Raw genomic sequence first — 23,093 nt, forward strand, 5'->3', positions numbered from 1 at the left:
CTTGAAAAAATAAGTTACCACACTGTATATGGCTATAATGGGGAGGGGGGTATTTTGTTAGCTACAATGTGATGTACATGTAGTGGTGGTAAATGTGAGCTGTATATGTCTGACTAACTTGAGAATGGTGATGTAGTTCGAAATTCAAAGCCACAAGTAACACTGAAGCATCAGCTTCAAAATCACCTGTCTTGTCTCTTAAAGTAGCTCGCATCTAATTACTTTTACGTGCGAAATCTGAGAAAAAGATCTGTAGACAAATGTTTGGTCAATGTTCAACCCAATTTTAGAATTGGTTTTGAAACCTGAAACATTTCGCTGTCCATTGGAAGATACAATTTAGGTCTCGTGTGCTGTCTTTTTAGTACGGGGAAAAGGAGGACTTTCTTGTACAAACTCGGCTAGTATGTAGCTCACATACATGTATTCCTAACATCGATAGTAGTTCCAAGTAATTGTACTGTATGTGTTACAGTCTCCGCTAGTCAGTTCCTTGACTGTGTGACATAACTGCTGCAGTTGGAGATTTGGAGGAATATCGCATGTACAAAAAAGATGACTTTGTACAGCTTGTGATTCTGGTATGCAGATAAGGTAGATGTGACTTAGCCTACTTCGCAGACTTCCTAGAACGGCGGCATATATATTTGGGGGAGAAAGGCGGTCATCCCTCGGCAGCGAAACTCCCTTGCCGGCATTAGAAAACCTTGGCCCGAGTAAGAAATCGTGTCACTCCCCCTCCCCCAAATATATACGCCGCCGTTCTCGGAAGTCTGCGAAGGAGGCTAGATGTGACTGTGCTTTACTTATTGCTAAGTTACCAGTATACCAGAACCTACCATGTATTAGGTACTGTACTTCATAATTATCTTCATAAGGAGTATAAGTTGGTCCTACTCTTGTGAACTTGTTACCAAATTATTACTCCAAAAAGAAATGTTGAGATTTCCTGTGAAGCTGGGATATCTACATTGATACGTAGCCATGATGAAGACGAATAAGAAATACTAGTAGGACTGAATTGTGTTGACAGCGTCACAATAGAGGGGAGTTACTCTGAATGTTTTTGGCTGAAAAGAGCACTGTACTGACACTTGTAGAATGTTGCTCTAGTGTATGCTTGAGTTTTTACATTGGAAATTTACCATTCCAAGTACATGGATGTTGTATGTCCTCCATCTAGTGTTAATCTCATCTGTACAGATATGTAGGAGATACATGTACATGTTTTTGTTGATTTTGGGTTATTTGTATTTTGGAGTCTTTTTGGTAGTAAATCAATCCTTTGAAACCCCTCATTTGTGTCATTTTTTTATTTGTACTCCTTTCGGTTTGTTTGTCCAAGTGTGTGTGCAATATTGTTCCAAGATAGGCTAGGGTTTCAGGAAATGGTGTAACTGGAGACTCAGGGGACGGAAGGCTGGTGTGGGCCGTTGAAAGTTGTTGCCGTTGGCTTGGCCCGGGTGCAAAGTCCCCCAGGAAATTACACAGTCACAAAACTCTCTTAAATATTTCGCAGAGGTATGAGAGCTTTGACTTCTTGTCACCTCTGTAGAACTACTAGTACAGAGGTTTTATTTCCGAGGTATGCATGCATGTATATATATACACAAAGTTCCTCAAGAATTTTATGGTGGAAGTCCATGGAAAATGCCTCTTAGAAATGTTTTGGGAGAAGTCATTAATTTATTTTTCTGTTAGCTCTCTCTACTATCAACACCACAACTGTACAAAGGCAATTAGCGGTGGCAGACTTTACCCCTTTCATTTTAGTTACCCATACTGCTTTGTGACCACCCTTCCAGTCCCACAGACAAAAATAGCACTGAGGGTGTATGGCAATGTTGCATGCAGGGGCCAAAAACAGCTCTCTTATGGGTGAAGTAAGAATAGTAGAGTCTTCATTAATTGAAAGGAAAACAGGACAACTTTTTCTATCAACATAAGGTGTATTTTTATTGTCTCTGCAAAATTAACACTCCAATAGTACTAGGTACTACTAGTACTACACAGCAATGGTTACAAACCTTAGTCGATGTTAAGGTATTCATCAATACTCTTCAATAAAAGTATACCTTCTTTGTACAACTTCTGCTCTTAGATGTCAAAACATGACCTTTAATTTACTATATGTCAATGTAACACTTTGCTCAAACATATACACAATCGTAGCGAATTGTTTATCATTCTTGTTGTATTTCATACAAACATGTAAAGCATTGGAAATCTAGTCACTCTAAAGTGCCAGCACAAATTTTACAGTTCCTCTCACTATTACATGGGGTGAAGCACCATGCCTTTTGACAACCGATGATTCATTACAGTTTAACAATCATTCACCAAGATTCTAAAGCCTATAGCTTTCAATTGATATAAAGCTCTCTCTCTCTTATGGTCTGATATCCTTGTAAAACAACAGTTTTACGTTTATGAAGACTAGACATTCAGGTAAACAGTATTCAAAGACAAAATTCTCAACAATTGGATAAGATATACGGATATTACTTCTGGACTTCGTGTGACATCCATCACTCTTTTTTAGCATAACTAGCATGGACTTAGCCTGAGTGTCATCCTGTTTCAGTTCTAGGCTCTGAAACAGAAGTTTGGTGAAGGCAGAGCCTGGAACTGAGATAGGATGACACTCAGAACGAGCCAATGCTTGTACATGAGATGTAACTGAAAAAACATTTGAGCATGTATAGTAATCTCTGTACCTTATCAAGTTGAATTTGATTGTCTTAAAATGTGAGTTGCGTTCCTAAAGACATGATTCCCTGTCTGAGTTACTTCTTGAGTAGTGATTGGCCGGTCATCTCGGCCGGGATGTCCAGTCCCATCAGATCCAGCACGGTCGGCGCCACGTCACATATCGCCGCGTTGTGCTCCGGCTTCTTAAACACGGCCGAGCCGCCCGACATCACAAACGGCACTGGAACAGGAGGAACAAAACATTTAGTTTGGTATCCAGGAATGAATGATATGTTTTAATTAAATGTATACAACTGAACAAAAGTTTTCAAGTAAGTTCCCAATATAGCTGATGGACATTAACTTGGAATCATATACAAATGTTTGCAAATAGCATAACAAAGCTGAGAATCAGTGCACATTGCACCAGCCACTCAGAGATTGTGTCCCACATGTAATGGAAGTGTTGAAGATGAATTCCACTTTGTGATGAATTGTCCAACTTATAGCAAAGAGAGAGAAATGCTTTTACAGACTATTACTACTAAGACAAACTTCACCCTATCTGGTACACAGAGCGATATTTTCTATGTACTGTTGTCATGTCCGACTCCTATATCTATGTACATAGGTCAATTTCTCCATAAATCATTCGAAAAGCGAGACAGAATTACCCATACATGACTATATATTGTAACAAATACACTGGTTTCGAAAATATTTTGTACTTAGAATTGTAGGATAGATTAGCCTTGTAGAACAGATTGTTGATTTCATGCCATACATTGTACCATGTACGATTGTTGAGCAATAAAGTTCACTTCACTTCACTTAAAGTTCACTTCACTTCACTTCACTTGTAACTATACATGTAGAGTTAAAACCAGTTTTGAAGCTCAGTTTGTACTGACCTCTATTGCAGGTGTGTGCAGTAAACGGTTTCTTGTTCTCATCGTACATCTGTTCCGCGTTTCCGTGGTCCGCCGTGACCAGCATGACGTAGCCGTGCTCCTGGCACGCTTTGTCGATGCGTCCAATGGCTACGTCTGTAGTGATAATAACAATCATGGTTTATTGGTCAGAAATTACTCGTGCAATGGCAGCCTTTCTAGTGCTGAATTGGTGCAGGGTTTACAATCACATAATACACATGGGCAACAGATACATATTTGCTCCACACTTGCACTTTGTGAAACTGTCGCAAGGGTCTGGGCGGCTGCCATTTGGCACTACCAGGTAACCTCGGTACGACCTTCCCTAACTTAAGTCAGGTACCCATTCACACCTGGGTGGAGTGAGGAAAGTCGAAAGTGCCTTTCCCAAGGGCACAATATTGGGGCATATCAGTGGTTTCGAAACTCGGGACCTCTCGTTTCTGGGTGCCATCCTCTAAAGTTACCTAATAGAGCTCTCCCTTTTCGCTCGCTTACCCATACACCTGGTTAGCAAGCAAAAATGGAGAGCCAGTGGTAACTACAGATTTAATTCATTCATTTTCCAAGGGAGAAATCACAGATCAGGCCTGAGGCCTATTTTTAAGGTGTCCCTGGGCACATACAATACTCATTAACAAGAACATACACAGTCACAGTAAAAAAAAAATTATATAGAAGTAGCACAGGTATATACCGGTAGACATAAGAAAAAAATCTGCAAAACTCTAATTTCGCTTGCACTCCATCATAACCTGCCTCCGCAGGTGGTATTTTCAGCCCTACTTACCTGTGGCTGCGCAGGCTTTAACAGCCGGCTCGTACTGCCCAGTGTGTCCCACCATGTCAGGGGGAGCAAAGTTACACATCATGAACGGGTACTTTCCACCTTCGATGGTCTCTATCATCTGCAAAAGACGATAGAGAAGCTTTTATACAGTCTCTACAATCAACAAGCAAAAATCAGTACTGTTCAGTAAGTTACACTGATAGTTTTTTTAATGTGCAAGTTTAGGTATCAGACTGATACCTAAACTTGCACATTAAAAAAACCCTTCTCAAGAATGGATATCCGGAAGTGTGAATACTGATGCTGCATTAGTAGATCCCTTTAAATATAACTTTGTAGGCTAACAAGAGTTGACCCAATATGTAGAAGAGGAACATACACAAAAATGGAAGACAAGTTCTAAAATCACCAAGAAGACCACTTGCCTTGTCTGCTACCCCAGCGCAACTCATCTCAGGTTGAAGGTCATAGGTTGCGACCCTGGGGGAGGGCACTAGGCATCGCTCCTCCTTGTCAAACTGGACCTCCTGTCCACCGTTGAAGAAGAAGGTGACATGGGCATACTTCTCTGTTTCTACAGGGGGAGGATTCAAGACTGATGTGAAATATCAGACATCTTTTTTTTTCTTTGAGTTTGCAGTTGAAACAATAGTAGCAACAGAATGGACATGGTGGAGAAGTGACAGCAAAAATTGAAGACATCATCAAAATGACTATAATTCTAAATTTAAGATTAACATTATCTACATCCATGACTGGCATTGCAGCATCCATATTCTTTGCTACTTTCACGGAAATAACAAGCAATTGTGAGGTTCAGATCTAAGAGTAGGATTCCACAGAAGCAAGACCGTTTAGCATGCACAAATGTTGACACATCTAAATGTGGCTACTTGCTAATCTCTCAATGGCCTTTCAGTGAGTTCCCAATGATTGCCAAGGTCTCCCAATTATCTCTCAATCAACTTTTGATGATCTCAATGATTTTGGGTTGCTCAATGGGAGCCCTGTCAGGGCTCGAAATAGTGGGTGCATGTGCACCCAGTGCACCCAAAATTGGAGCTGTGCACCTAAATTTTGACTGTGGGTGCACTGGTGCACCTAGATATTTTTGTAGCCTATAGGGTTAAGGTACTATTGTACACCAGTATACAGAATATTCTTGAAATGTAAGTATAAAAAACAGCATGATAACTTTTTGCTGTACTTTATTTAATGTATTATTTGTTTGAAATTTTGAGGTTAGCTATAGAATTACAGATTGAAGTTCTTAAGAAAGGCAGCAGCGTTAAACTTTGTAATTATGTTCTGAAGAATATTCAACTTTATTTTATCTGGTGCACCCAAAATTCTTTCTGTGCACCCAATTTTTTTAGTTGGGTGCACCAGTGCACCTATTCCCAAAGATGAATTTCGAGCCATGCCTGTTGAAATGTCTCTCTCTCTCTCTCCAATTTTACGTCTTTTATTCCCCATCATATGGGGGTTGGACGTGCTTGCACATGGATGGGGGAGCCCCAGAACTCCTTATCAAGTGCAAGTCTTTTTTGTAGCAAGAGTTTTTACGGCTGGATGCCCTTCCTAACGCCAACCCAAACCCTACTGCTGGGCTTAGGACATGGGAAATATGTGTTAAGTGCCTTTCCCAAGGGCACAACGTCTGGGTGCATGTCCAGACATGTCTGGGTGCTCCACTGGCGATTGAACCTGGGTCTCATTGGTTCATAGCCGGATGCGCTGCCACTATGCCACATAATGTATCATGTTGTAAATGTCCACTTGACCAGTCACAAACCTGCGCAGTGGTACTGTGGGACGTTCTTCTTGGCCAGCCACTCAGCTAGCACGTTGTCCATCCGTTGTGGGGGGAACAACACTGGGAAGGGAAACTCCTCCTTGTACTGGGTTAAACTATAGACTCCCTGTTGGAGGCAGAACAGATGAAGGTTAGACATCCAGGTTATAAGATACGCCAAAAAAACAGTTACTGACAAGCTACTGGATAAAATGTTGAAATAGTCAGACGTTTCAGACGGCATCCGCTGTCTTTCATCCATGGCTTATGGAGAACTAAAGAACCAGGTTTTATGATTTAGAAAAGAGAGATGTTTTTCATGAAGTCTAGGTTATTGTAAGTTTACCTTTCTCCTATAAGATTGCTGTATGAAATATGCCAGCATATTTAATCAGGCTTGAAAGACTTCTTTTTTAAATCCCGTAAAATCTCTATTTACGTACGCACTTTTTAAATTTTTCAAGTCGCAAGCAGGTGGTCCAGGCTGACGCCAAAGTCGGGGTGCGTACGTTAGGAGGGGTTCTTCCTCGGAAAAATCGCATATCAAATCTCAAATCTTTATTTGTATGAATCAACATCACAGAAGTAACATATACAGGTACATGCACATCTGAATAGCGCTGATCTTACATATAATATACCTATGTACACAAATATGAAATAACAACGGACTACGACGCAGACTGCAATTGACTGTTGTACAAACGGATGGAGTAGTGGAGGAAAGAATTGTACAGTCTGTTCGTCCTGGCTAAGGGGACACTTATTCGGCCAGAGTTCCTTAGAGACCTTCCAGTGCCCACCGATCTAACGTCTGGAACCAGATCATGCAACGGGTGGTCTGATTTGAGCATGCACTTAAACAGTTTGAGAGCAGCAAGCTCACGTCTCTCCTTCAAAGTTGGAAGGGTTGGAAGACTCCTCCTTCCACCAAAAGATATGATCCTTAAGGCTCTTCTCTGAACCCTCTCCATTGCCAGTTCTTGTTGTCTGCTGCAGCCGACCAGGAGTACATGCCCATACTCAAGCACAGGCCTGACCAAGGCTGTATACACTTGAAGAAGGTCAGACACGCTCATGCCTTGTTTGGTGAGGAGTCTAAGGTAATGAAGTCTCCGCGAGGCCTTGGTTACCATTGAATTCACCTGCTCATTAAAAGTGAGACCTTTATCCAGAATGAAGCCAAGTCCCTTAGCCGAGTCCACAACAGGGACTGGTTGTCCCCCAAGGGTCAATGCAGGTGGCACAGGAACACGCTTGCAAAAACATATTTGGAGCAGCTGGCTCTTCATGCCGTTCAGTAACATCCTCTGTTCGCTAGCCCAAGAGTCAAGGTGGGACGACTCCTCAGCGACTGACCTGTCCTCGTCCGTGCTAAAAGTGTCCTGGACAAGGTCACATCGTCGGCGTAGCCGATGTTCAACGTGTCGGTGTAAACTGTTGTCCGGGTGCTCATGAACAGTAAAAACAAGTATGGAGAGATGACTCCACCTTGCGGGACGCCAGATGTTAGTGTGCACCAGGAACTCATCTCACCATTTGCAACTACTCTCTGCTGTCTGTCGGTCAGGTAGTTGTGAATCCATGCCACCATTCTTGAGCTAAGTTCAAGATCAATCACAGTCTGGAGGAGCAAAGCATGATCAACACGATCAAATGCTTTGCTCATGTCAGCAAAAACTGCTCGAATAAGGGTTGGCTTTCTGGAGTCCAGAGCAGTCAGCCAGGTGTGAACCATGCGCACCAGGGCGATGGTCGTTGACGATCCCCGCAGGTACGCGTACTGGTCCCTGATAACTGCACGCAGTGAAGGGAGCAGTCTTTTCAGGACACACTTTTCAGGACACACTTTTCTAACGTACGCACCCCCTCTCCAGCATTTCGGTGGATAGTTAGAGGTTGACATGATCATCCTTCCGATGATGTTTACCGACTTAAAGCGTTACTGAGAAAAAGCTTGAGAGTACGGTACATCTTCATGCAAATGAAGTGTGGAATGCTACCACACAATCAATTAGTAATAAAGGATAGATAATAAATATATTTAAATTGTTTGACATTTTCTCAGTAACGCTTTAAGTCGGTAAACATCATCGGAAGGATGATCATGTCAACCTCTAACTATCCACCGAAATGCTGGAGAGGGGGTGCGTACGTTAGGAGGGTTTTTCCCCTGAACGTTTCAACTCACTGAGTCAGGCCCGCAATCGTCCCCAAATCGGGGGTGCGTACGTTAGGAGGGGTGCGTACGTAAATAGGGATTTTACGGTATTGCAAGTTGTCAGATTTTAGTAGCAAACTTTATGCATATATCAACATTACCTTCTAACTTTACTTTTAACATAACAGCAACTATGATTCTCATTCGTTCAGACCCTTGTAGTGCCTAGCCTAATGTTGATAACTATCATGAAAAAAGGCAATGCCCTTCATATGCATGTACTACATATTATGTGTATATGTGAAGTTCTTACTATATCCTTGGGGATGACAGACACGTCAAACGGTGGCTTGACGCCGAAGGTCTCCGCAATCTGCCTCATGCGATCAGCGCGGAAGTCAATGAACACAAGAGTGTCCTTATCTGTGATTAAATACAGGAATAGAAAACATTTCTTTTAATATATACAATGTAGCATTTTCATCTGACATCATAGTTACACTAACAGGTCTTAGCATTGCAGTGAATTGTAGCTCAAGCGTCATCTGACATTAGAGGTCTTCTGACCCCTTTCAAATAAGGTAAATCTTGTCATAAGTGTGTATAGTTCAAAGTAGAGAAAACACACAAAATATGTGAATAAAAAATCTAAAACACTGTATGCTTGAGCTAGGGTCCATTGAAATGCAAATCAGGGACACTGCACAGCACCTGCCTGCTTCATCAGGGCTCGAAATAGTGGGTGCATGTGCACCTGTGTGCACCCAAAATTGGAGCTGTGCACCTAATTTTTCACTGTGGGTGCACCAGTGCACCTAGATATTTTTGTACTCTATAGGGTAACAGTTCTCTTGTACAGTAGCAATAGTGGCATACAGAATGTTCTTGAAATGTAAGTATCAGAAAAAGCAATTTAACCTTTTTTTGTACTTTATTTGTATTGCTTGGTTGAAATTTGAAATCTTGATAGAATTACAGATTGAAGTTCTTGTGAGAGGCAGTAGCGTCAAACTTATGTTTTGCTGATATTTACTTTATCTTATGTGGTGCACCCAAACTTTTTTCCGTGCACCTAATTTTTTGGGTTGGGTGCACCAGTGCACCTATTTCCAAAAAAGAATTTCGAGCCCTGTTCATTGATATGGAAAATGAGTTAAAAAAAGCTCTGTAGAAATTATCTTATTGTAAGCTATCTTTCTGTGTTAACCTCTACTTCTGCTAACAGGAATAATCAATTTAGTTCTCCACAAATGATTACAACCTCTGTAAACTGGTTAACACAACACACATACCTTGGACACGGGAGTCGTCACCTAGAACAATAGGCTTCAGAAACTCGTCAGTTTCCCCAGCCTCATAACGGGCCTTCACCACCTGAAGGATAAAAAGGGGTACTGAGTTTTTGCTTCAAATCAAGAAAGTAGAAACAAGGGTAACACTTAGTTCTATCTCAGTCTATATATATCAAACAGCTAAGGCCACACCATTTTAATTTCTTGGTTAACGGATAGAAAAAAAAAATGCTAGATTGGAAAATCAACAGGAAAACAGAATCTCAGAGGAAAGTTCGTACTTTGGTGCACACAATTTCAGGGATTGAACAGGGTCAGGTGCAAGTTTTCACCCTAGCCTTCTGTTTCCATGATCTTTTTTTTGTGCTAAAATTTAAAAAAAATCTGTTAAACCAAGAAATTGAATTGGTGTGGCCTAAACCTGTCTACAGTGACAACTAGTAAAGGGACTTGAAGTAAATCGTAACACTTAACAGGTGGCCACTTTTTTTAAAGACAGGATTCTTAAAGCTTGGGTCAATCAATGGGAAAAATTATCTTAGGGATCAACATGACAAGTGGTCACATTGGCAGGAGATCCTTATGTGGAAGTGGTAAATGAAATTACTGAGTACTTACACCTTTGTTTGATACAAAAGAATAAAAAAAAGCTATAATATGGTAAATTTACAAATAAGTTTCAAGTCACTTCAGACTTTTCTCTCAACAAAATTGGCTTGATTATAGTTTATATAACAAATTCCTATCTGAGGGTTTAATCTTACAGATAAGGACTTTGATTTGAGTACCAATAAGGTGACATGAATAAATCTGAGGATTTTACAACAAATACATAATTAAGGACAGATTACTTATTTATTAATTGGTTTGGCTGTTCAGCACGCACAGCCAGGGCTGCCCAACTACTAGCAGCCTGTAACAGGCTAGCCCTGCTGACAAAGACAAGACATTACAATGGATTTTTGACATGGACAGCATAACAAGCTTTATGTCATGCCTGGGCCCGATACGGGTGTTCCGGACCGTGTGATAACTATCTGGATCACATAGGGTTCGGAAGTGTTATCACACAGGCTTCCATAGAATATTTTGAACGCATTTCGAGCGCGCCGGTTGTGCGGCCGTCGGAAATTCGAATACCGGATTCGGAGATTGGAATCAATGTTGCTACAGTTTCTTGTTCGAGGACACAAAACTCCCTCAACTTCTGGCGCATTCCGCATTGAAATGTATGTTTTCTCGGGTGGGTATGACCAAGGTATGACATAGATAAAATACAACACGTTGTATTCCGCATCACCCTCGGTCCCAGCCCTCCCGCGGGTTGGACTCTACGGCCGTCGGGCGATCCTACCCACGGTCGGGCTGGTACCTCAGGTGATACGGAATACCCCGTGTTGTATTCTATATATAACAGATTCTGATGAAGACTTTTGAATAAAAGGTCGAAACCGGTAAATCGTTGTGTCTCAGCCGTCATCCTTCTGACGCCCAATCGACTAAGCTATAATAGAAGACTTACATCCAGGACTGTATCCTTGGTGGCTTTCTCCCCGATGCCCTGTACCAGACCTTCGTGTGCCAGCTGGATGCGTTCCCAGCGCTTGTCCCTGTCCATGGCGTAGTACCGACCCACCACGGTAGCCAGCTGCCCATACTTCAACTCCTCCAGCTTATCCAGAACCTGCTTCAAATACCTAACTGGAGGGGAATGAAGTTGGTGTTAGAATAAAAAAGCACTCTTTCAACAGTTGCTCATCAATTTTCAGCCTTAAGAACTGCATTTCTCTCCTTGCTTTGAGCCAAAAATTGACCTTGATCTTCAGCAATTATCCCATCATGCATCACATCCGATGGGTCTGTATAAAGGGGTACTACATGGATGGTTCAATTATTTGTTACAAATTTGCTTTAATTCGTATTGAATTTCAATATAAATGTGGTCTTTTAGAAGAAGAAAAAATTGCTTCTGCTGTTGTATGTCTGGTTGAAATTTTGCAAGTTGGCTAAATATAATTTGGGTTCATTGCAATTTTTCAAATCAAAAGGTTTTCCCAACAAACAACTTGATAATTATTCTATGTTGTGCACCTAGTTTTTTCTGTGCACCCAAATCATTAGGTTAGGTGCAACGATGCACCTACATGTATTCCCAAAATGAATTTCCAGCTCTGGATTTACACAGAAACCTTTCTAAAATTTCTAAAATTGTTTACTTGTCAAATTACGATGGCTTACCTCCACTTGTTGGACTGGTGTCCCTGCCATCACTGAAGAACTGGACGTAAGAGTTGGGCACCTTGTGCTCCTTGGCTGCCTCCAGCAGACTGAACAGGTGGTTAATGTGGGCGTGGACACCTCCATCACTTACCTGTGGGGGAGGGGGGCAGAGTCATAGCATATCAAAGTAAAAAAGGGGTAAAGCAGGCATCCTCAATTGAGGTGAAGCATAATGCTTTTTCAAGTAGCTAGTGGTAGTGCAATGCGGCTTCGCCACGGCTCGCGCTTTTTGACCAAGCACACCGGGTCACCCCTACTCTTCTCGATAAGTGTGTAGGGTTCTTTTACGTGCAGAGGTTTGACGCCCTAATTAAAGCTCCCTCATACACGGGGCCGTCGTCTTTACGTCCCCATCGGATAGGATGATGCACATCTTTTCCAGTCATGTCCAGGCCCAGGCGCGAACTCGGGCCGCTGGCTCCACGGAATTTGAACCAGATGTGGTGAGAGGCAGAGTGCGTAGACCTCTACACCATGCGGACACGACCAAAGTAAAGCTGGATATGATTCATTTCTGTTTTCTAAAACACATGATTTGCAATAGCAAGACTGTATCTATCTATTTACCTTTCCAAATTGTAACTTGTTAATATTTTTCTCTTCAAAAACTGTGCTTTGTTTGAAAGAGCTTTGATGTATCATCTCAGAACTTCTAAAAACAAGTAGCTTGTACCTGGCACAAGAAAAAAACAACAGTATCATGACAGTACGCTACATACAACATGTATCATTGAGCTAACGTAAAATACTGTAGTATCAACTAACTCACCAGTCCAAGAAAGTGTAGCCTGCCGTTGCCTGCTTTCGCTCTCTCGAACGCTTTAACAAGAGTCTCGTTCTGATATACTTCCTTGGTCTCCATCGCCAAGTTAATTCGGACGATGTCCTGAAAGAGCAGCATAGAAATAGTTCTACCTTTTTTCATGTTCACCATTATGACAAGTTAGTAATATATTTAAATTTTCATTCCTGCATTCAGTTATTTGCTGTTGTACTGTGGGTAGTCCAGTGGATCAAGAGGCTGGGAGTTCGAATCCCGGCTGTTGTCACTCACCCAACATACATGCTACTGGACAGGGTTGCAATACTTAGGACAGGACTTTAAGAAGTGGTCCACTGTTCATTGAATTTGTAAAAATTCAACCTACCATTGGGAGAATTTCCCTGTAAATACTGTACATAAATACTTGTCTGTCTTTCTGTCACGACCAGTTGAAGATTAGCTCTTCCGCGAGCCTAAAATGTGAATGTATCAACTGCCTTGAACACTTTCGAATGAGAAATTGTATTGTACAGGATACATCTGTAGATGCATCCAACAGTTGAGATTTTTTCAAAGGACGTTTTACAGGCTACAGGTGTACCCCTGGCCAGAATGTACCCTGGCCTGTTACACCTGTACACACGGAATAGCAAGATTGTTATATGATATAATCATATGAGAAAAGAAAGGGTGTCCAACCTGATACACCACCCTGCCTGCTCCAATGTTCAGATGGCCGACCTCACTGTTCCCCATGAGTCCATCAGGCAGCCCAACACTCAAACCATGGGCAGCCAGGGTCAGGTACTTCCCCTTGTCCTCGTCCTTGGCAAACCCGTCCATGACTGGAGTGTCCGCATTGTGGATGGCATTTCCTGTTTATGATAAGAATGACAGACAAAAAAGATTTAGTGTAACTGTAAGCATAAACAGGTGCACACTGGAGTCGTTTCTCATTCACCAGTGCTTGTATGAGATTACGATGAGGTCAATGGTTGATTGCATGTATCTACATGTATTCAAAGCAAATGAACTTTGGGACAACTGAAATTTAATACCGGTAACATCTCTTCCAGTTCCACAGACGAAAATAACAGCACTGAGCTGATATATGGCACAGTTGGCACTGCTGCATTGTGTAAAGTCAACTCTTCTACTAGTAGTTACGCAGAGTACCTTAAGATTGCCACATTAAAAAAAACAACACAGTTATATCAAGGGTGTCTCAAAAATGTCTTGAACATCTGACTGAGGTGTGCTTCAAATACCTTGGAGATAACTGATGCTGCTTTAGTAAATGTCTTTTTCAAGTTTTAGTTGAATTTTCTTTAGTGTGACATGGTCTTGACTCTAATGGTACATGGAAGAATTATGACAGTTGATGTTATGTTGGGCTATAACTTGGGAACTGTTAAAACAGACACCCATACTGTGGCATACATGTCAAAACACTACTAGTAATTCTTCACTCCCTCGATGTGAAGTACAAAAGTATTAATCTCCAAGCAGATCCACACCGGACGCGAAAATCGTATATGCTAGCCAGAGAAGGTCCAGTCAGCCAGAGAGGGTCCAATCAGCCCCGTTGATTGGACCCTCTCTGGCTGACTGGACCTTCTCTGGCTAGCATATATGAATTTTGTGCCCGGTGTGGATCTGCTTAGAGTTAGAGATTACAAAAGTATCATGAATACCGTTTTAGCACAGAGAACACGTATGCCACGCCTACTTTTGGCAAGGTCTTTCCCCTGCCTATGTAGTAGTGAGAACAGGGTGACCCTCTGACTACGTGCTACTCAGCATGGCTGGGGTATTTATAGCTCCGACAAACAGAGGTCGTTGAACCTGAGAGGGTCACTGTTCTTGGACTTGCATGTCATTCAAAGGAAGACCTCTGCTAAATGTTACTCGATAAGAAATATGTTGGTTCTACATTATTACTTTCACTTCAAGGTTAAAGGTAGTTGTCAAAATAAGTAGATTTATAAAAGTTTGATTGTTAAAAAAACAGTGGTCTACATAAAGTACCATGCAACGATCATTAAGTGTTTTATCAATCTAACTTTTGCAGTAGAGTTCTGAATAGAATATATTTTACCTTGCTGTACATTATAGTTGTATAAAAAGTATTTTTAGGGCTGCTCAAACACGCCCTCCTCTGAAATCGCCACGATGCAGAATAATTTGAAGATAACGAAAAAGCACGATAACTTCAATCAAGGACATTATATAGGAAGGACTGAGCACAGAGTCAGTCCCCCGCTGCGCGCTATTGTACAGACCCGCCAAACCCCGCGGCGATCTATTGTTTCCGCCCTCCGGCGGCGCTCCTTTGTGCTCCCCCGTTCAATTCATGTCTTCCCGCCAAAACACTGCAAATGAGCCCGATCATGACGTCACGCGCTCCGATGCTGGCCGAACACGGCCCGAACCTACCCGAACTACGGGCGAGATGCCTGTAGTTTCCGCGGATTTCCTTATTTGGGAAGCAAACGTGACGTGTGCAAACGGCAGCAGCTTCTGGGGAAGACGCCGGCGGCCATTTTGATATGTGTTCGGGCGCTGTAGGGTAAAGATTGGTGAGTTTACAGGCTTTTTCGTGGAAATCTCATAAAGTTTTTGTCTGTAAAACATGTAAGAACATTCAAAGATTTATGCTGCTAAAACATAGTTACATCATTATTTGTGTATAAGTAAACGCTTTTTTAAAAAACTTCGAACGCTTTTGTTTACATTATTGTACAGTTTACTACAGATCGCTAGCGATTTTTTGGTGATCGTTGAGCAAGAACATTCCTCAATTTTTTACAAATTCCGTAGATGGCCTTGCGGTCCCAGCCTTGCACGGTGAGCCAACAAAGTGGACATGTCCGTATTTCGGGGGTTGTTTGCAAAGCCAAGCCGTTTGTTATGCCAGCACTTGCACGGGGAACATGTCCTGACATCCATATCTTTGTTAGGTTCCCAATCTTATCGACTCCCGATCTTTGTGTTTTTTTGCAGATTGCAAACTTCCATGGAAATGGCATGACCACCAGAGCGACGTCCCACGATACAGCGCTACCGAAAATACAACGTAGAAGATAAATAAAGATTTACGCATCAAATTATTTGTTGGAACCAACCTCCAAAATTCTGTTTTTAGTAAAATGTAACACTACCTGTAAATATTGAATAAATACATGGATTTCTTGAATTCATTAATCTCTAGTGTGATAATTTCTTCTTCAATTTTCTAGTCGGTATTCTAGCTTGACGCAAGTGTTTTTGCCTGACGGTAGCGATGAATGCAGATCCCCCCTCCCCGTGACAGTTCGGTTGCGCCAGACTATTGTTGCAGCAATTATAAACGGATATTGGAGGCACGATTTTTAAAAATATGTGACTCAGAAATACAGATCGTTTAGAAAACTAACTTATAAATACACTACACAAGGACATTATCATTATGCTGTGTTGCTTGATCTTGCTCTTGGTGAAGACGGCTCTCTTATGAACTTGTTTAAATCACACAACATGCAAGTGAAAGTGGTAGCTTTGTCGAAATTTTTGTGTGGTTTTTGGGACTTCCAGCTTCCCCGTTTTTTGACGATCGTCTCGAAAATCACTCAAAAACAAAGTCACCTTCGCCTGGTCCGGCCATTCTGAATTTGTGTTACAATAGTGGACCGCTTGGAATCCATGCAAATCTGGGGGTGATTCGTATGTAGGTGTTAATTATTTTTACAACCATGAACCGAAGGTTCTTGAATAGGGACTGATTGTGTGCTCAGTCCTTCCTATATAATGTCCTTGCTTCAATCCAGAGAACACAGAATCAATTTGGAAGGGACAATACCTTCAGTGTTGTCTACAATCCCCCATCCATCGATGACAATCAGGCAGACCTTAGCCATGGTTCCAGCAGTAGTGTTGTTCAGCGGGGTAGTGGCACTACAATCCGAAATAACCGGCAAAATGAAGGAGAAAAGGTCACAGGAAGAACGTTAGCCTCCTTTACAGGCCAGTGGGTGGAGCTACTATTATTTTTTAGGGGGAGCGCTGTTTCGTGATTTTCAACTTATCGGGACCAGGTTCTTTTGCTGGCGATACCGTATCTGCCGGGTGACCGTATCTGCCGCCTACGTGAAAATCGCGAATCAGCTGCGCTCCCCAAAATAACCCGGGAGGCCTGGAAAGGAGGCTAAAACACCTAAGCACGTACTACTGACAATTTGCGGTGACGTCGTAAAATCCAGTAAAATAATAATTTCGTACAATTATGAGCACATATAGAAATATTTACCCATTCAACATTTGAAAAGTAAAATTTAAGAAAGAAAAGCTAAGTTACATATTGATGAGTTTCATAGTAATTGTGAATTTTTGATACGGAATAATCCATGTTTTGCGACAGTGCGAGTTTGCGGCACAATATCACTTCCGGGTTACACGGCGTTCGAGTCTGCGGTGATGGAAAAATGAAGTTTCAGAATTTTCGAGGAAGGCGAAAGGAGATTTTTGAGTTTTCTTTGGTTTTCTTTTGCATTTTGGTTACCCTGTTGCACAGATGGCTCACTGCACGTGCACAGCTTCGTGGAACGTCGCTGGAGGCTCCGTAGATTTGAGCAGCGTCCTGAGCTACGCGTGGAAAGAGAGCGACGAATCAGAAAGGTGAGATTTATCCCTAATAAATATACAATCACAATGCATCTTCTTAGATAAATTTGATAACAATTTTTGTATACCTAGTGATGTATTTAGCAAGAAAATATCTTAGACTAAGTCTCCTGTATCATTTGAGGCTATTGACAGGAAGCTCCTCAACCAGCAGTGGAAAAATTTGCACTGCTGACAGGATGATCCTGTCAGCAATACAATTTTTTCTACTGCTGACAGGATCATTTTGTCAATAGCTACTTCCTTTGATAATTTTGCAAAATAATTACTTTTTCATGTTACGAATTTTGCCCCAAAAATGATGACCTACATGGATGCCAGTTTAATTTCTTATCCATCTTTTCTATCTGTTCAAGACAACACATGGTGATGGTCAATGTTTTTTCACCAATTTACAGTAGCGAGGACTGCAGCAAAGATGAAGACCTTGATGGCACCAGTCCGCCCCAGCCACTTATTTTACAACCACCTGACTTGGACACGCCCACTTCCTGTGAAATACACATTGGTAAAAAATCTATTGGACTACTTTAGTATTATATATGATATGTAGTTATATGATATGTAGTCCTTACTAGTAGTAACTAGATAGATATCATTATTGTGATATGGTAGAACTGCAAAAATGTTTTTTTTGAAGCCCAGCTATTGACAGGATGATCCTGTCAACAGTAGAAAAATTTGCACTGTTGACAGGATGATCCTCCCAGCAGTAGAAAATTTTGCACTGTTGATAGAGCGATCCTGACAACAGCTAGTGCAAATTTTTTTACTGTTGACTGTTGACAGTTGACTGTTAATCAACTCTACACAAATAATTAACAGACTGTTTTATTGTGTGTATTACTGAAATAATGTTTAAGCGGCCAGTGACGGCATAATGATCTTTACTCCCTCGTTTTCTCTGTTGTAAAGCATGTAGAGAACACACCGCTACAGAGATTGTAGGTTTGGCAGTCGTCAGTAGTGCTCATCATATAGAGATATTCACCAAGGATGGTTACCAAGCAACAGGCAGAGGGGAGGTGGTCTGTAAACCAGGGAATGGAAGGTAAGATGGACAAAGAATTCTCCTACGCAGAGCCTTGCCCATGGCCTATACAACCTTGGGGATGCTCTGCTAATAAACCGGGCTGAGGTTTCCACTTTTGTGGGCGTATCCTCTGACCTGAGCTGTAAGCCAATCAGATCATTGGCTTTACGTAAAGAAAACATTTAGGTAATTCTCTGACAGCTGGTTAGAGGCCACGCCCACAAAACTGGAAACCTCGGCCTGGTTAAACAGAGCCTCCCCATGGTACATGTATATTGCACCGGCCGCGCTCTGCATAGAACAATGGGACAGAAAAGCATATTAGCTTAAAACAGTTATCTAGCAATTTGAATAGGCTGACAGTCTAAAGTAGTATCAGACACATGAATTGTGATATCATGTCATGAAATCAAATATGATACAAAGTCTTGTGGTGTGAAATTCTAACTGCATGAGCATTTGTCCTACTACAAGATTCTTCTTCTTGAGAATGTTATTCTTTAGCAACAGGCTTCCTATAGTGCACTGTTCAAAGTCCTTTTGCTGTACACTGTGATTGTTGAATGTGTAAGTTGCACTTGGTATTTAATATTCTGCATAGGAAGTAACATCTATCATCATCATCATCATCATCTTCGCCGCTAACTTTCAGTTCTCACTGATCGAGGCAGGCATGATGATTTAGATTAGCAGAACTGCAGCAAACTGACTTTCTTGTTATCTGTTTCAGTTCTTGCCAACAAACCATGTACCATGCTGACCTTGACCTTACTTATCCTGTGACAGATCTGTCCATCAGGGTGAGTGAGTGGATGTCGTTCATAATCTTTTCATTGTTTCATTTGTACAGAAAACAGATCTGAAGATTCTTTATTTGATTTTGGACCTGTAGGTTTGTGAAGTTCATACAGGACTGCTCATTTAGCTATTACTAATAAAGGGCTAGACAATACAGAACATGTATTAAGATTTGAGCATGAAACAGTTACATAACACAAAACTACCCATGGTGTCTATTAGTATAATATTTTCAGTAAGACTAGAATAGTAGCTATTGTATAGTAGTGATATTTGAAAGAGTATGCTTTTCTGTGCATATATATTTTCGACTGTGGTGACTTTTTTTCTGTACAGAAGCCCCAGTGAGTGTTCATGTAGAAAAAAAACACTTATTGGAGATAAAAAGGTTCTAGACAGTGCATTCCAAGTTTAGTGACTGTTTAGAATTATATAGAATCATGTCTTCAATCTTGTTCGTTTCTTCGCAGTTTGTGACGTTGGCGGACAGATCGTGCTTGGTTGTCTACATCATCGAGGTTGTGCTGTCCCCATGTAAGCTGTCCGTGCCAGGGCGGGTGGACCACAGGAAGGTCCATCATATGTTAGGGGAGTCGGGGGTGGAGCTGTCGGATGGAGCAAAGAACCTCATGAGACTGCTGGAGTCACAGCAACAGGTAAGTTGGCTGAAACTACCTCTGGACCAAGTTGTTGTGAGTTTGAATCCCGGCTGTTGTCATTCACCTGACATGCATGCACACTACTAGAAAGGGTCGCAGTCCTTAGGATGGGACACTACATGTAAATCGTGGTCCACTGTCCATTGTACTTGTTCTATAAAAGAGCTAGGAGAATTTTTCACTTACAATGAATATTGCACGTAGTGTCTGTTTTTCCTGTCATGACTAGTGGAAAATTAGCTCTGTGAGGTAAACTCTCTCAAGATCACGTTCACTCAGTCAGACCCATTTTGCCTCTTCCAGAATCAAGGAAATGCGATGGGTCAACAGACGTCCAACATGGCCGCCATCCTACCACTTCTAGGGATGTTCACTGGTGCCATGGGTGGACAACCTTCTCCATCACCTCCCAAACATCCCGCACAGACTACTTCCCAAGTTCCTCCAGCCAGCAGCTCTAGAACTCCCGTCTCCTCAAACGCAGACATACAGGGCGGCAACTTTTCAAACATGTTGCAGAAGCTGACGTTGTCGGACCAAGCAGGGGCCTCAGGCCTGAACGGTGATCTGATGTTATCCATGTTACAAAATGTTTGTAAAGAAGTCGGCCAAAACAGACAGACTTCCACTGGTGCAGAGGGCAGACAAGTTTTAACTCAGGAGAAGGAAAGTTCTAGTGTTGATGACATGGATATGAGAGACAGAGAAACCAGCTGTAAAGATGAACAAGGAAAAGGTCAAGTTGAAGAGGAAATTGATGATAATCCAAGGTTAGTTCTGGTAGCCCAAATCAGAAACATGTCTTTACATACTGTTGATTTGAGATTTGGTTTGTGGTTGCACAATCTTGCAAAATTGCTGCATAATGGTCATCATTGTGATTATGATGATTGTGTTATCTTAATTCAGAGCTCGAAATCCTGGGTGCATGTTCACTTTTGTGCACCAAGAATTGAGTGTGAGTACCATCTTCCGTAGTGACCACTGGCTCAAAAATATTGTCTGTGGTTAGCAAGCGATTTTTTTTTAGCCAGCGGTCACTACGGAGGATGGTACTCATGATACCAAGAATTGGAGGTGTGCACCTAATTTATCACTCAGGGGATGCACCAGTGCACCTTGATATTTGTGTCAGAAAAGACAAACAAACCTTTGTTGTACTACTTTCTTTGTCTTTTTCCAGGTTTGTTACAGACGATGAGATGTCCGACATGGAGAACAGAATTATGGGTAATCTGTCCTCCATGGAGGAGAGGATCATGGGAAGGGTGGATGACCAGTTACAAGGCATGCAGAGCCGTATCGAGTCCAAGTTAGATGCTGTGTTAAATGCCGTGCTCAGCAAAAAAGATGATAGCTAATTACTACTGGATGATTCTCTGTAACAGTGCTTTAATTAGATGGTTGATATGAACATTCTAACGTTTTAATGAAAAGTTGGTCATCTATCTGTACATGAAATTAAAAACAGTTATAAGCTTGTGACTCAAAATGATAATGGTGTTTGTGCTGCATAGCAATCTGAAATGTTCTTGTTGAACTGAGTTCATTGCTGTTTTGTAGATTCTGAATTTGTGCCAATGATGTGAAAATATGTGCTGTTATGTACAAGATGCCTTGTGAAAGTTGTAAGACTAGAAGAATAGACCGATCCCAAAGCCACGCCCCCTGTTCGATTTCGAACACCTCCGTCAAAAACAGGGTTTGACGGACCAAACATGGCTACCGCGGCTAGGTTGAAAATAATGCCACTGACTTCGGTTTAGCTTTTGTGGCACTGAAACCCTTTCAGAGCGGCCCAAATAAAGATGCTACGTCTTCTTTGTTGAAGGCAGTATCCACCGGGTAGAGTTGTTTAAGGAGGGGGTAGGTGTAGTTGCGGTGAGAGCGTAATGTTTTTGGTCAATGTTAAAGCGGTATGCGCCGCATAGCTTTCCGTTGTCGGTGGGCATCAGCGCCCAGTTTTTGACAAGCAGCCGATGCACCTGTAAAACAGGGTTCATATATCTGTGACAGGGTTCCCACTGTATTGACTGCATGCATAACAGCTGCATGGCATTTAGTAACTAAGAATTAAAATGCATCATTTTACTTCTCTGTTGGCTTTCAAGTTAACCAGTTTCACAAACCAGTAACTGAAGATACGAAACTCTTCGCTAGCGGCCTTTGTAGTAGTCAGCATGTGGTACAAGCTTCCTCTCCTTGAGTGCCCGATCTATTTTCTTTTTTAATTCGTTTTTGTTCTGAGCATGCATTCAACCTATACAGTGGAAAACCTGTCCCAGATATACGTACCCTACTTTACACGTGTCATTTCTGCCCTGCCAACGCTGTTTTTGACGGAGGTGGGCTGAATAGAACAGGGGGGTTCTATGGGTCTTCTATTCGTTCGATATGGTGTTCGACAGGATCGGTCTATTGACAGTATTATCTTTATTATCTGTTTGGAGTTATTGCTTTGAAAAAAAAGGTTGCCAATGCTGCCTTTTAATGTAATAAACATTAATTGTGGTGAAATCCAGGGTTGGTATTCAGACAAAGGTTGGTAATACTTGCTAGTAAAATACATAGGGTATTCTGATTTGTAGTTGTGAAATTGTAAAATGTTCATGAGATACTTGAAACTCAAGCATTGATATATTGACAGTAACTCCATTAACATTAATCCACCGGGTTACAAAAATCCACCACTTTGAAAAATGGCGGGTTTGAGAGATCTCTTGTGCAGCACCCCACAAGTATGCACATTTTTAATATACAAGAGTGCATTATGCTTGAGGACATTGGATTGGAGATCTGTGCGGACTTTTCAGGGTGGCGGAATTATGTACCCTGGTGGAATCATGTTTAACTTAGTAAAATAATGTTATATTTAAAACTCATGCCTGTCTGGCTCGCTGTATTACGTACTGATTCAGAAGTAGTAAAATATTGTCACTGTGATTACAAACAAGAATGCATTGCAGTTCATGAACCAACTTTGTAACAAACAGTAACATTTTAATATATTTCCTCACTTCTTTAGGTTATTTTTTGGATAATGTGAATAATGATCTCATCTCTGTCAATGTAATAATATATTTTTGGCAACACCACAGTGATGGAACATTTATCATTTCTATGCGAGGATTTTCATCTTGATCTGTTGTGTTATATGTATTCAGTATTTTGACGAATGTAATTGTTCCACCTATGGGATGACTTTTATTTTTGTATACATGACGTATTCAGGTTATGATT

The 23,093-nt window shown here is 41.5% G+C and overlaps 2 protein-coding genes across 2 annotated transcripts; one reads left to right on the top strand and one right to left on the bottom strand.

The window, feature by feature from the left end:
• Positions 1-1,929: 1,929 nt before the first annotated feature.
• On the bottom strand, positions 1,930-16,674 carry LOC136431177 (2,3-bisphosphoglycerate-independent phosphoglycerate mutase-like). Its single transcript, XM_066422459.1, has 12 exons — positions 16,543-16,674; positions 13,404-13,579; positions 12,711-12,827; positions 11,900-12,032; positions 11,184-11,362; positions 9,662-9,743; positions 8,683-8,792; positions 6,209-6,335; positions 4,839-4,987; positions 4,414-4,531; positions 3,603-3,737; positions 1,930-2,932 (listed from the first exon to the last, which is right to left on the bottom strand). Exons 1-12 carry the CDS (start codon positions 16,598-16,600, stop codon positions 2,787-2,789), a joined length of 1,530 nt encoding a protein of 509 aa, XP_066278556.1. The 5' UTR covers positions 16,601-16,674; the 3' UTR covers positions 1,930-2,786.
• Positions 16,675-17,136: 462 nt separating this feature from the next.
• Positions 17,137-21,325, top strand: LOC136431179 (ATPase PAAT-like). Its single transcript, XM_066422461.1, has 7 exons — positions 17,137-17,357; positions 17,762-17,871; positions 18,279-18,414; positions 19,127-19,196; positions 19,665-19,850; positions 20,157-20,623; positions 21,037-21,325. Exons 1-7 carry the CDS (start codon positions 17,254-17,256, stop codon positions 21,212-21,214), a joined length of 1,251 nt encoding a protein of 416 aa, XP_066278558.1. The 5' UTR covers positions 17,137-17,253; the 3' UTR covers positions 21,215-21,325.
• The last annotated feature ends 1,768 nt before the right edge of the window (positions 21,326-23,093 follow it).

The sequence above is a fragment of the Branchiostoma lanceolatum genome, chromosome 3, assembly GCF_035083965.1.
Source record: "Branchiostoma lanceolatum isolate klBraLanc5 chromosome 3, klBraLanc5.hap2, whole genome shotgun sequence".
Taxonomy (NCBI): Eukaryota; Metazoa; Chordata; class Leptocardii; order Amphioxiformes; family Branchiostomatidae; genus Branchiostoma; species Branchiostoma lanceolatum.

What these genes read in the sequence shown, in the direction of transcription:
- LOC136431179 (XM_066422461.1), top strand. Translation starts at nt 17,254, where the DNA reads ATGGCTCACTGCACGTGCACAGCTTCGTGGAACGTCGCTGGAGGCTCC. An exon ending in TGACAGATCTGTCCATCAGG is followed by an intron (nt 19,197 to 19,664) that starts GTGAGTGAGTGG and finishes GTTTCTTCGCAG; the next exon opens with TTTGTGACGTTGGCGGACAG. An exon ending in TGCTGGAGTCACAGCAACAG is followed by an intron (nt 19,851 to 20,156) that starts GTAAGTTGGCTG and finishes TGCCTCTTCCAG; the next exon opens with AATCAAGGAAATGCGATGGG.
- LOC136431177 (XM_066422459.1), bottom strand. Translation starts at nt 16,600, where the DNA reads ATGGCTAAGGTCTGCCTGATTGTCATCGATGGATGGGGGATTGTAGAC. An exon ending in CAGGCAGGGTGGTGTATCAG is followed by an intron (nt 12,828 to 13,403) that starts GTTGGACACCCT and finishes CTGCTCTTTCAG; the next exon opens with GACATCGTCCGAATTAACTT. An exon ending in CCCACAGTACCACTGCGCAG is followed by an intron (nt 4,988 to 6,208) that starts GTTTGTGACTGG and finishes CTCCCCCTGTAG; the next exon opens with AAACAGAGAAGTATGCCCAT.